General features: G+C 41.5%; 1 protein-coding gene across 8 annotated transcripts in view; it reads left to right on the top strand.

Moving 5' to 3' along the window:
- Nucleotides 1-13,651, top strand: part of BCAS1 (brain enriched myelin associated protein 1) — an 86,549-nt gene that overhangs the window by 43,740 nt on the left and 29,158 nt on the right. For 6 of the 8 annotated variants that reach the window (XM_019640976.1, XM_019640972.1, XM_019640971.1 and 3 more), the window contains exons 5-8: nt 1,266-1,424; nt 2,361-2,405; nt 4,834-4,968; nt 11,499-11,675. In XM_019640976.1, coding sequence (XP_019496521.1) covers nt 1,266-1,424; nt 2,361-2,405; nt 4,834-4,968; nt 11,499-11,675 — 516 coding nt within the window. The remainder of the gene's footprint in view (nt 1-1,265; nt 1,425-2,360; nt 2,406-4,833; nt 4,969-11,498; nt 11,676-13,651) is intronic. The other 2 variants (XM_019640974.1, XM_019640978.1) reach the window with 1 other exon arrangement.

The following is a 13,651-nucleotide window of genomic DNA, read 5'->3' as shown; positions in this document are numbered from 1 at the left end:
CCCTCATATGTGGGATCTGAACCGGGGCCCTCTGGCGTCCCAAGCCAGTTCTTAACCATCGCGCCACTCGGCCGGCCCGGTACGTATTTCTTGAATGCCTGCTGTGGGCCTCCCTGCCCCAGTTGCTAGAGAAACTACAGTAAACAGAGTGGGTATAACCCCTGTCTTTCTCGAGATGACAGTTGGGGGTTGGAGGTGTGGGGGTGAGGAAAGATGCAGAACCTGAACAAGAAAAACGTTGTAATCGCTGAGATGGGAAAGGACAAGGTACAATGGTAGGGACCATAATGAGGGGAAGAGAGGTGACACTTAAAACATGAAGGATGAATGGAAAGTAACCACAGGCAGATAGAGGGGAGGAATGTTCCGGACAGAAAGCCTTGAGGTTGGGGCTAGCTTGTGGTGTGTTTGAGAAACTCAAAGGATGGTGGCCAGAGAAAATAAAGTGCAGGAGAGACGTGGCGATATAGGCCTGGGCCAGACCACGTAAGACATTGGAGACCCTGTATTGGAGTTTAGACCTGACTCCGTGGGACATAGGAAGCCCTCAGAGGGTGGGAAGGAGAGGAAGGACGGGGTCTGCTGAGTAAGTGATGGATTGAAGGGGTCACGGACCCAAGTAGACAGAGCAGGGGGCATTGCAGTCATAAGGTGGAGAGATGACCGTGGCGTGACCCTCGGTCATGGGAGTGGGGAATGGGGAAGAAGTCAGATGCTGAATACATTCTATCCTCCTGGGCGAGTTAGGAGAAAAGCAGTCCTTATATCACCTTCCTCGCACCAATAAGCAACCAGATCTCGACAATGGAATTATTATTTCAAATGTAAATACTTTTTTTTTCCATTGATATGATTCACCATTGTGGAGATGGTGGGAACTTAAATAGACATGTCTCTAGGAATCACGTACAAATCATTGGACTTGGAGACCAAAAAGATGGAGACTACTGGCACTGTATACAGCCTCTTTGCAGAATTTGGAGAAAAAGGTTTTTGTTTGGAATGCAACGTGCACAGCTGTGTTTGTTACCCTCTGGCTCCAAACAATGTCCCTCCAACTAACTGCAAACGCTGAGTATGTTAGAAAGAGGGGCAGAGGCAGGAAGAGTGAGGCTCATAAGCTCCCGATTGTTCTACACACTCGTGGGCCGAAGAAATATGACTGGAATTAGAGGGTCAAGGAGGAAGGGGTGTGAAGCGAAAATATTGCTTTGAGAGTCCGCATTCAGCCACTTGCAACTGTGAAAACTCTGTTTTGCTCCTAGGACATAGTTGAAGCCAAGGGCAAAGGAGGACGGGACACCACGCCCGTGGGTTGTGATATCCCCGGGGACTCGGGAGAACTGGAGACCACGAAGGAGGACCTCCAGACCTCAGACATACCCGAGAATAACAACTCCATCATGAGCTTCTTTAAAACGCTGGTAAGTCGTTTCCTTCCTCTTCCCCTCAATTCCATTGCTCAAACGTGTTGTGATTCTAAGAATAATACACACTTGAGTGTCATTGTTTGGAACGGGGTGTCATCGTGATGCAGCTGGGACATGAGAACAGTGACAAGATGTGTTTCGTAAGGGAATTGTGTTGCCCCGGGCTTTCAATGAGGGAGACTTCAGAGATATGAACAGCGGGTGTCCAAACTGTGTAACGTGAGCTGTGTCCTAATGGAACTCTATTGTAATTGGACGGTCATTGATCCTAAAAATAATTAGGGAATCCTTCCTCGAGTCGTTGACCTAGCAAAGCAGTTTTACCACTCACATGGCAAATAAAACTATAGAAACCATTTTCTATCTTGTTCCATGTAAATCTACCATTGGAATTGGATGCGGGTAGAGACTCATGTCTTGCATTGCTTGTTCATCTCTGATTCCTCAGGGCAGGGCCCATGGCCTGGCACATGCCAGACACTCAGAAAAGGTCTGGTGAGTGAATACGTAATTAAGCAGACAGTTCCAAGTGTGTGTGGGCTATTTCCAAAGACCAAGACTAACTTCAAAACATAAAAGCAAAAAAGACAATAGAATGTGCACGAACATGAAAGGGTTGTGCATTTGTTTGGGTTAGTGGCAGCACTGATGGGAAACCTCTGGCCTTCCAGGAGACAGTTTCGAACGTGGTCAAACACTTGGTGAATGCATAAGATCTGATGCATTTCATTCTAAAATATTAATCTTTGTTAACATTTGTATACCTGGGTATACCAGAAGTCCATGGGTTTCTGCTGTAATAAAGGGACTTCTGATTATATTTTTCACCTGTATAGTGAATCGAGCCACCCTAAAAAACTATGTATCTATGAAATAAAAGCACCCTGAAGGGCTATGATTTTTAACAGTTGCTTCTCTCAAACTTTGAAGGTTTCACCTAACAAGACTGAAGCAAAAAAAGATCTGGAAGACACGGTAGGTAGTTTGAAGTGTGTTTATGTTTGGGCTTATGGATAGACTTGGATTTGGATTTCTGTCTGCTTCTTTGTGTGTATGTGTATATATATATATATATGTATGCACATATATCCCTATTTAGTAACTTAATGATACTGTTAGATTGTCTTTTAAATGTTTCATTTATGTAACGGTATTTTAGTGAAAATTTTAGTGGGAAGCTTGAAATATTTGCCAATCCTGGCTAAATAATGTCACAATAACTAATTTCTTACAGAGAATAAGAACAGAATACTAATAATAATTCTATGTCATCTTAGTCTTTCTAGTTATAGAGAAACACAGAGAATGTATTAATAGTAAAAATTAGCTGCTGGGAATGAGGATGAATTAAGACTCAATTTAAGTAGGAGTAAAGGTTTCTATATTTTTGGTTTTAAAAATATATATGCTCTTTGTTTTTCATGTAATTTGAAAAAAATAAATCTCCACTGCCGAGGCAATTATTTGGTGAAATGAAATAGCCACCAGTGGACACTTACCAAATGAAAGAACGCGTAGGGGATTTAGGATGCCCTGGTGAGCCTGGGTTTTTTCACTGTCATCCTAGAAATTCAGCCAATTCTCTTCAAAATAACTTTTGTTTGGAATGACTACTTTCTGGAGATGGTCTCCTTCTACACTTGACAGAATTGATTAGCTCTAGTGGAACACATGGTTTAGATTTCACAGGAATCGTGAAAAGAGTTTAACTTGGTGACAGATAAGAGTCTTGTGTCCTTCTTTTGATAAAGTGAAAGTGCTTTGAAAGACACAGGGACCAAATAAATGGCTTGGCCAGCCAATCCATCTGCTACCCATATTCAAAAGGCCTAAGTTGTGAAAGGGATTCTGGTATTTGTCTCAGAAGACCTGCCTTTGAGCTCTGGTCCTGCTGCTTGATAGCTGTGTAATCCTAACCTGTCTCAACCCAAATCTCCACATCTGTAATATTGGGACAATAAAAATTCTATCTCCCCAACCCAACGTTGAATGAAGGTGGAACAATGCCTGGTAAACCATGGAGCTGTATTCCAACACAGGCGGTCTCTATTTCCATCATCACTGCAAGACAGACTGTACACCATGATTACATTTGTATTATATTGACTGCTCCCTCTAGAATTTTTTCTTTTATTGAAAAAATGTATATGTCTGAGACAGCTACATGCCTTTTCCTATAAATGTATTAATTTGCTACAAGGCAGCTACACTCAAGTTCAATGAAAGATTGGGTCCAATGTTTCTCTTTTGGTCCTGTGTTTTGCATTGTTTGAGGTCACAGAGTCAACACAATAGGCTATAAATAGTGGAGTATGTGGGTGTGTTGTGTGGCCTCCCGAGTGACCTGTTGCTCTCACTATCTTCAGCTGCTCATACACCAAAACTCTTCCCCCACCCAGAATGTGGCCCCAACTGACCTGACCTAAATGATAAAATCTCATTGCTCTGCCCAGTGAGCTGTGAGGTCACCGCTGGTGGAGCTGGGTCTCAAAGATTTTGTGAATGTAGGTTATCCATAACACCCACAAACAGGCCTCTTCCTCCAAACCTGGTTCTCATACCTTGCCTTTTTAACACCTTTCTTCTGCTGAAGTTCTTGGAATCACACTTTTGAAACATCTCCACCACTGGTCCTTCTTTCCCATTTGGCCTCAGGCAATTTTTAGCACCTGACATGCCCCTCACAACATCCCCCGCCATTTGTAACTTGAGTCCACAGTTCTGAATGGTTTCAGCTGGGTTATTTCAGTTCCAATCTCTCCCAACTTTGCCTCAGTGGACTGGCTCATACTAGAAACTTCTTTTGCCTGGGAGATCTGCCCCTCTAGAAGTCAGTTGAAATTTTTGTGGGTGATACTGCTTCCCTGAAGTGCCTAATACGGAAAAAAAAAAGAGATCAGTTTGAGAATGAAAGTCACTCAGTGGCAGTATTTACCTTGACTCCAGGAAGCAAAAATGAATTGTTTATCTTCAGGTATTTTTTTTTCTTTCCCATGTGACAATATGATATAGATATTTACCAAAAAAACTATGAAATAGGGACCGTATTATCTTTTTATTTTTTAGATTTATCACCTGGATATTTTATGTTATATAGACAGAGCTTAAATGTCCTGTTATTATCTTTAGCAAATGGAGTTGTGTTAGCCTGGGTTATTTAAATAGTTCACCCTGTTGAAAATCAATGTGTACCTGAAATAGACTGTGAATATGCTCTTTAGCAAGTCAACTTTGAGAGTTTCAAAAAGATAAACAATTATATGATGTCTTGTGGGTGGGGGGTAGGGGTGATACACCAGCAGTTAATTGTCCAAGTGTTTTTAAGGACCGGAAAACAAAAGGGAAAAAAATGGATTTTGTTTAAAAACAAAAGTTCTAAGCTGTGACTGCTGTTGCCCGAAAGGCATCCAAGATAGAAAGTGTCTGTGATGGACAAGCTGGACAGCAGACTTCCGAGATCCAGGCCAAAGGCACCAAGAAGAAACACCTGCATAGCCCCAGGCTAGGACTCACCTTTAGAAAATTCTTTAGGCATAAGGTCTGTATCGTCTTAAACTGGGAGGGAAAACGAACCCTGGTCCTCACTACATGATACACGTGCCATTCCGTATCCACCCAGCTCTACGTCAGTGAAGACAGAGCCAGCCGTGGGTGCTTGGAATCATTAAAGAGGAATTAAAAAGTCTGTGAATCAAATTTCAGTAATTAAAAAAAAAAAGTCTACATAGTTATAAATATGTCAGACTAATTTCTTCCTATTGTGGACCAGGGTTCTGAAATTAGTCTTCTAACCCAGTGTTTCCCAAATGTTGAAAGTATACATAGCACCTTCATCATTTTTGTCATGTATACTGTGACTTACTCGATATTTTTATATTGAAGTGGACCCTTTTCCTACAAAAGGTATTTTTAAAAGAGACTTTATATTACATCATACATAGAAAACCAGATCATCATAAGAGGAGGGTAGCTATGAATATGGCTAATAAGAAAAGATATTACATGCTAGTTACCTTGTTTGTGTGAAGCTCTGAATCTAATGCCTTTTCTAGCTTTCTCAAAAGGCAATTAGCCAGCACGTGACCAAGGTTACCCCCAGAATGTTCTTAGAAGGGTTAAATGAGAGTTGAAAAATGAAAAGTGTTTTCACTGTTTGAATGTGATTGGTGTCATACCTCTGTATGTGTACGGTGTAACACCATCTCTGATACCATCAATGGTATGCTTTCTACATTTTGGGAAACACTCTTCTAACCTCAAGTTAACAATTTTATCTTTCTGTGGTCNTACACCTAGCAAGAAGCCTAGAGGTGGGGTGATCTAGGTTGGTTCAGTGTCTTCACTGCCCCAGATGCTTCACGCTTCTCCAGTATCCTTTGTAAGTTGGCTTAGTTCTCAGGCTTGGGCCTTGGGGTTTTCATGGCTGCCATAGTCCCGAAAACTGTATATAGTCACAAAGTCCTAGAAAATGAAAGGGGTTTTCTACGATGCACTCTCATGATCAGCTTTGCCTGACACACCTTTAAAAAGAAAATCATTTTGAAATAGATTGGGTTGTCGGAAAAGTTGTGACGTATTTTTTCTGTTTTTCGTTGCAAGAATGCGTCGTGACTTTTCTGATAATCCAATATGTCTGGTATAGATGCTTTCACTTAGATAAACTACATAGAGTCATATCTATACCATTGATTTGGTATTTTTCATTCAGGTTTTATCATGTTATGGTGTTAATCATGGTTGAGATATCAAGTATGTTGTATTTTGCAATGAGTCTGCAAAATAAATTTTGAGTTAACTGTCCCTTTGGTGTTATCCACCCAGATTCACTCCTTCCAAGATTATAATAACACCCCTGATTTATTGAAAGTTTGGTAACTCCCAGAGAGGTGAAGAAACGTGCATAAGATTATATGGCTGGAAAGCATCGGATCCGGAATTTGTCACCAGTGCCCTAGTGCGTAGCCACTGTGCCTATAAGTCCCAAAAAGAGGGAATACTTTGTACCTTTTGAGATATCTTGTATCTGTTTGAAATTTCTGAAGCTAGTACTTCCCAAACAGAGGTGAAACAACAGTCCAATGAGATCAGCGCAGAAATAGGGCTCCACTATCAAACAGTTTTGGAAAAGACTACTTGCTTTCAGTTGTCTCCCGAAGATTCACAATGGACATCAGTCCACTAAAGGCTCTGAGAAGTCCTGCAATAAGCATGCCCGCTTCCCATAGTTCAGCTGAGTGTTTCTCAAACTGAATTATTCAAATAACTATTCGCTGTCTAGCCAGTTGGGCATGCCTGTCATCCAAGGAACAGTTCTTCTAGGAAACGCTGAGCCAGACATGCAGACCAAAGTTGGCAAATGCCTCTTACGGGGTGCATCAAGCCACAGATAGGTTTTATTTGCCCTTCACCACGTTTTAAGTAACATTTTAATTGATTGACAATATTTTTAAATTGACAAAGCTGATGATATTTTAAAATGATGAGATTTCAATACAACCCCATAAAACAGATGTTTCTGAAAAGTGGGAAGCTTTGTCCTATCTTGGCAGGTGGGATGTGAGCTCTGACCGCCCTGTAAGCTGGGCATTCACTCTCCAGCTCACCCAGTCCCCGCCCCTCCATTGATTCCCAGCAGGGCCGCCATGGGAGCTGTCTTTCATTATCATACTTGCTTTGTAATTTTCTTGTGGTAGAGCTGAGAGTAAAGTAACATATTTCCATTACAGATACTTTACCTCCTTCATAGCAATTACCACAATTTGAAGCTACTTAATAAGTGACCATCTGGTTAATAAACTAAAAATCCAGCCCAAGAGTCAATCTGTTGGCAGGCGTTGAACAATAAGTAGCAGACATGAATACTTTCATTTATTCATTCAACAAACATCTAAGTGCTTTCTTTGTGCCAGGAATGATTTCATTAGGTTCTAGGGTGGATAGAACGATGTACTTCATGGGCGCTTTCATTCTATAAATAATAAACAAGTAAATTAATAAGCAAACAGTTCCAAGGCATAGAAAAGACTATGCATGAAATAAACAGTTTTGCAATAGAAAGTAGAGTGGCGATGAGGCTGATAATTCAAATTGGGGAGGGGGTAGCATCAGGAAGGAGATTGGTCTAATCTAAAAATTCAGGGAAAAAGATGTGGGTTTTTTTTCTTCTTTTTCTGCACAAGACCAAACCAAACCATTCTTAGAAAGTCTGCAGCCTGATTTTGCTGGCATTCACAACAGTTTTCTCACTCTTGGGAAGTGTTTGTTAAACAGATGACAAACACGTTCTAGGCTATGGGTTATTAACTTTTGTGTTTTGAAGTCATCTTTTTTTAATATTGGATATTTTTCCTCTAATAAATGTGAAATGCCATTATCAGCACATACTGGAACTAATCATGGGGCAGAAGAATCTTCCACAAATCCCTGTGGCCCGATGTCACTTACCCTGGGAATCACTCTCCACCCACTCTTTGTTCTCAGCAAATGTGGTTTTCCGTTTTATATCATATGCGTACATAGGGGGCTTTGCTTAAGAGTGTACCCACCTGTAGGTCCTGAGGACTACCCCTAAAGTAATGACTGCTGCCCAAAAAAGAAGAAGAAGGAGAAGAAGAAGCTAGGAAAAGCATTTTATTGCTTAATTCTCTATCCACATTTCATTTGCCATTGGGAATCAACTTGACAAATTCACTTACCCGCCGAGTGCAGGAGTTGCTGAGAGAGAAAATGGAAAACCCTTGATTATAAGAAGCAGGTGTGAGTTGCTTTCTTTGATAGATTTCTTTCCACCTATGACTAATGAACAACTGGTTTGTTTAATCTTGAAACATCTCTGCATCAGTCAATACCATAGGTTAATGAGGCCCTACCGTGCAAAGGTCCAGGGCTAGACTTCTGCCAAGATGGGAGTTTTTAGCATCCTGAGGTTAGGTCTACAGAATGTTAAAACAGGTGGTGATCTTATGACTTACAATAAAGAGCATCATACTAGATAATTGGTCCAGCCTAGCTTGATTCAATTAGCATAAGCAGATAAAATGAACGATGTTACTGTTTTTCTGAAAAGAGGAGGGAAAATGAGTAATTGGAGCATTTTTAGATCTGTGTCATGCAGCTTAAATTCCCCTCTTATAAAACGTGCCAGAAGGCCATGAAAATCCAGATTTCACGTTTCATTATTTTTATGTTATTTTTATATTTTTATTGTCCTCTAAAGTCTCTGATAATTTCTTAATTAACCACCTGGGTCACTAGGGAGCTTGTTTTCAACCATGACCATTGGGCAGTGATATAATTTTAAAGTCCTAAAACACACATGCTTTTGGAACGAACAATTTGACATCTAGGAATTTATTGAGAAAATGAGCAAAATTTTATTCACGAGACTTTTTTTTTTTTAATTCCAGCATTGCAAGAGAAAAGCCAGGAAGATCTATAAGATCTAATAGGGTGGCTTTTATACTGATTATGGTACACTGGACATCAGAAACCAGGATGACAGAGCAATAGAATCATTGACAGGTGAAGACAGTCATAATATAATATAATTTTAACCAGGAAGAGAGAGTTTTTATTTTATTTATTTATTTTTTTACTGGGGAATTGGGGAAGGGGAACAGTGTGTTTTTTCCAGGACCCATCAGCTCCAAGTCAAGTTGTTGTCCTTCAATCTTAGTTGTGGAGGGCTCAGCTCAGCTCCAAGTCCAGTTGCCACTTTCAATCTAGTTGTGGGGGGGAGGGGGCGGCGTAGTCCACCATCCCACGTGGGGGTGGAACCGGCAACCTTGTTGCACACTGAGCCATGCGGCCCCGGTCAGCAGCTTGCGGCTGCTCATCTCAAGGTGCCATGTTCAATCTTAGTTGCGAGGGGCACAGCCTGCCATCCCATACGGGTGTCAAACTGGCATCTTTGCTGCAAAGAGCACAGTCGCTCACCAGCTCAGTGGCAGCTCAGCTCTGGCGCAGCTCACTGGCCCATGTGGGAATCAAACCAGCAACCCTGTTGCTCAGAGCTCGCGCTGTTAACCAGCTGAGCCACTCGGCCGGCCCCAAGAGAGGGTTTTTAAGTAGTACATGCAGGATGGTCCCTTTGGGGTAAAAATGATGCCTGCCTACCTGCCTACCTGCGCAACACATAGTCGTCCTTCCACCCAAATGGGTGTAGAATGAAAAAATGCAAATTGTTAGTCGTAGTTTCTTTCAGTAATGGGATAATGGGTGCATTTTGTTTTTACTCTTTGATCATCTGTATTTTATCATTCTTATAAAAGGAAAAAGTACAGTATACTGCCTACCTAAGTAAAAAAAAAAANATAACAATTAGCTCCTTCCTTATAGGACTGTTGTTCGAACATTCAATGGCTTAGAACAGTGCCTGGCACTGGTACCTTTTATTGTTGCTATTAAATAAAAGTTAAAAGTTGGAAATTACGGCTTGAAGAGGGGACTATGGTCCAAGTGGTGGAGCCCACTTCCCCTTTCATCAGCCCTCTTTAATTCCATCACCCTTTAGAGCTAAGACAGCACCAGGTACCCAAGACTATTTGGACATGTGTAAATACAGAACTGTATGAGCTCAGCCTTGTTGATTTCACTGTTTATAAAAGGCAGAGATTATTTTAAATCCAGGCAGATGTGTGCACTTTTAAGTGGAACTTGTAATATCTGATCAGTAAATAATTCCCCCTTAGTATCTAAAACTCAGTACAGGAAATATTGTGTCTCACTTCAAATAGTCACAGTCACGGTATTTGCAAAAACTCTTTGGAGAGGCAACAGGCCGTGTGGAAAGAGCACTAGCTAGGGACTGGAAGCCCAGAGCTGAGGTCACGCTGTGGCCCTTAATTAATGTTGGGCATCGTGGGTCTCAGTTTCTCCATCATGAAAATTCAGGCATTGAATCAAATGGTCTCTAAGACTCTTCCTGACATCAAAAATACTACCAACTTTCCTAAAATTATTTTCACACCCATTTTTATTGCCAGGTTTGTTTGTTTTTTCTTTTACTCAGAAAACATAGTCCAAGTTCTGACATCCCTGGAATTTAAAGGGTTTGTGTCACAAGCTCCCTGGTGTAAACATCACAAAACAAAGATGCTTAAGATGAAGAGGTTAGGTCAGATGAACCTGGTGTTAAAAATTGTCATACCAATAGTCACTCATGTTGAGATAAATTGAGACCAGAACACTATTAACTCTTCCTTTATCCCATGAGTCAGGAGGTGGCAGAGGGTAACAGCCCAGTCACCGAGGAAGTCAGAGGTCCTAGAATTGGACCTCAGTGTGGCCACTCAAAACGGGGAGAAGGAGGAAAAGCTGGGAGAGAGAGAAAGCAAGGGGTAAGGAAGAGAGAGTGAAAGAGAGAGGGAGAGAGAAGGGGGAGGGTGAAAAGAGAGAGAAGGAGGGAAAGAGAGACAGAGAATAGGGGCCAAATGAACAACATTTGAAGTTTTCAATCAATTGCATCTCCTTTAGATGTAGAGGCTGCATCTAAAAGTGAAGAACTAGGGTTTGTGGGGGCTCTTCCAACTCAAGATCCACTCTCTGAGCTCCAGTCCAGCTCTCTTATACTCACCTTAGAGCCTAGATGCGTGATCTCCAAAGTGTGGGAGGAAAGTTTGAGAACTTCTACTTTAAACTTTATTTATTTTAACCCTTCTCTAATTTAAAATTTGGATTAGTAGCAAAATACATTTTTATACTATAAACAAATATGCATGGATTGGAGGTTCATGTTCAAGGTCAAAATCATTTGAAGATGAGTGGCCTCGGTACAAATTAACATTCTAACAGCAAAGTGCCTCTTGTGATCACTGCATCCTAATGAGCTACTTACATGGACATGACAAGTAATGGCTCTATAGATATTTTTTCCAAAAGGAAACATGTCTTGAGTTTTTCCAAGATTTTAACACCAATCCACATTCATAGTAGAATATTTGGAAAATACAGAAAATTCTAAAGAAGATAATTAACATGTATAACCCCAGCTCATGTTTATAAAAAAAAAAAAAGAGATCCTTCACTTTTGAAATCTGGAGATCATTTTGAATTTGTCTAACTCTACAGAGTGCTGAAAAGGCACCGGCCACTTCTGACAACCTCAAGTCAGACAAAGCCAACTTCGTACCCCAGGAGACCCAAGGAGCAGCCAAGAATCCTACATCCCCCGAAACAGCCAAGGAAGGAGCCAAGGAAAAGGGGGGACCCACCTCTCTGCCTCTGAGCAAACTGTTCTGGAAAAAGGTAAGTCCTATTTTCAAGACATAGAGAGTAATTAGGGCTAGGTGACTTGAAAGATGATTTCTATTGGGCCAACTGATGCACTCGGTGGTGTATGGAGTTTCTTTTTCTTCTCCAAAATGACTTCACTAGGCATGGAGTTGAAGGCTCCTAATTTACTCCTGGGAAGAATGAAAGGCCTATCATGTTGTAAACATGTGTTTCGTGGGAAAGTAAAGGAAATGAACAACTAGAATTTTTCATTCTTGGAATTACTCCGATTCGTGACAAAGGGCTGTGGTATTTCATGATTTCATTTCTTCCTTAAATCATTATTATTTATTCCTCTTGGCTTCCTCTGAGCTCTCTCACCCTGGTAAGATGAACCACCACTGGGTTCCCTATCTTTGCATCCCCAGCCAGAGATAATCAGTCATCGAGAACCACCAGGCTTCACTCTCCTTTTGGAAAGTTCACCACCTGGGCAAGCGTACAGCATGGCCTGTGATAGGAAAACTCAAACCATCGTCTGATTTTTTTCCATCTAGAATTAAGGTGTGGTGCAAGGCAATGGTTTGGGTGGGGCGAGTAATTCTGAGAGCTATTCCTTGATCATCAGTAAAGCCCAGATCCCTTCAGAACTCTTGCCTGCTTTAAATGTGGCCAAAAGATGAGCAAGAAGTTGAGGTTGAGGCAGTGGGGTGTCATTTAGAGAACTGGGAAAATCTAATTCAGTCATTTCATCAAAATCCGTGCCACTTGGCACATAAAGTCAGTCAGGTGATAAACACAGATGCCACTGTGGTGTTAGTTTTATTCTCTTATCCAGAATCCAGCTGGATTTCTGAAACTCTTTCTTGTGTGTTTCTTGTTGTACGGAAGTGTCCCTTCGAGGTTCTGCCCAGAACACAAACTCCAATACTTAATGAAAACTTTGGATGATGTCGTTTGGCATTCTCTTCTGATCCTCTTTCCTTACCAACTGCTGATTACTTATTTTTAAAAACCTTTTATCAGCAATATAATGTAGGGAACAATTTTCAAGAGAGTGACATGCATACATTGGCGACAAGGGAGATGAGTTAGGTGACCATATTTAAATATTTTTATTTAAATAATCATATATATATATATATACACACACACACATATATATATATAAATTTCAAATGTATTAGGAAAAATAGAACTGGCACACTAAACTTAATTTAACATATACCTTGCTGAAGGGAGACTATATGTATTTAGTTTAGAAGTAACCCAATGAAAAGGAAACATTCCATAAATAATGGTACAGATATGATGTGAAGTAAATAATGGTAAGTGTGGGTCCTCCCAGAAGCAGATACCAAGACAGAACTCATGTGTAGGAGATTTGGAGAAAAACAAGCGAGAAGGACAAAGGGGAGGGGTCAGGGGTAGGTAGAGAGAGAGCCTGCCCACCGCAGTGAGGATCTGACACCTGTGATGGGGGGACAGGAGGAAGGAGCAGATGGTGAGAGAAGAGCCTCAGCCTGAGGGTGGGAAACCCCTGAGCAGAGACCACCCATTCCAGGAGCCCCATGTTGGGTAGAACCCCCCACACTCGGTCCCTGGCTGGGAGCTGCCAGGGAGCGCACGCCCTCAGCATCACCACACTCTAGTGGAGGATGCAAAGGGCGTGGCCATCTGAGGCTGTCCTTGCAGGGAAATCTGAGTGGCACACTTTCATGGCTGCTACAGACGGCGCGTACAACGTGGTCAAAACCACATAGGAGGTTGACAAATGACTGCAGTTTGAGGAACACTTACATAAGGGTTAAAAAGTTGTTGTCAGACAGATCTGACTTCGAGTCCCAGTCCACCTTCATGAGCTTGATCAGTTTCCTAATGTGTAAAATGCAAATAATAATAGGACTCCTGTCGCGGAAATGAAGTGAGGATTAAACGAACTAATGCTGGTAAAACCGCCAACACCATCCGTGCCTAGCACAAAGTGGCCGGTGAATGGTCGCTGTTCC

The sequence above is a fragment of the Hipposideros armiger genome, unplaced genomic scaffold (genome assembly GCF_001890085.2).
Source record: "Hipposideros armiger isolate ML-2016 unplaced genomic scaffold, ASM189008v1 scaffold_54, whole genome shotgun sequence".
Taxonomy (NCBI): domain Eukaryota; kingdom Metazoa; phylum Chordata; class Mammalia; order Chiroptera; family Hipposideridae; genus Hipposideros; species Hipposideros armiger.
The sequence above is the reverse complement of the archived record's forward strand: the minus strand, read 5'-3'. Positions and strand labels throughout refer to the sequence as shown.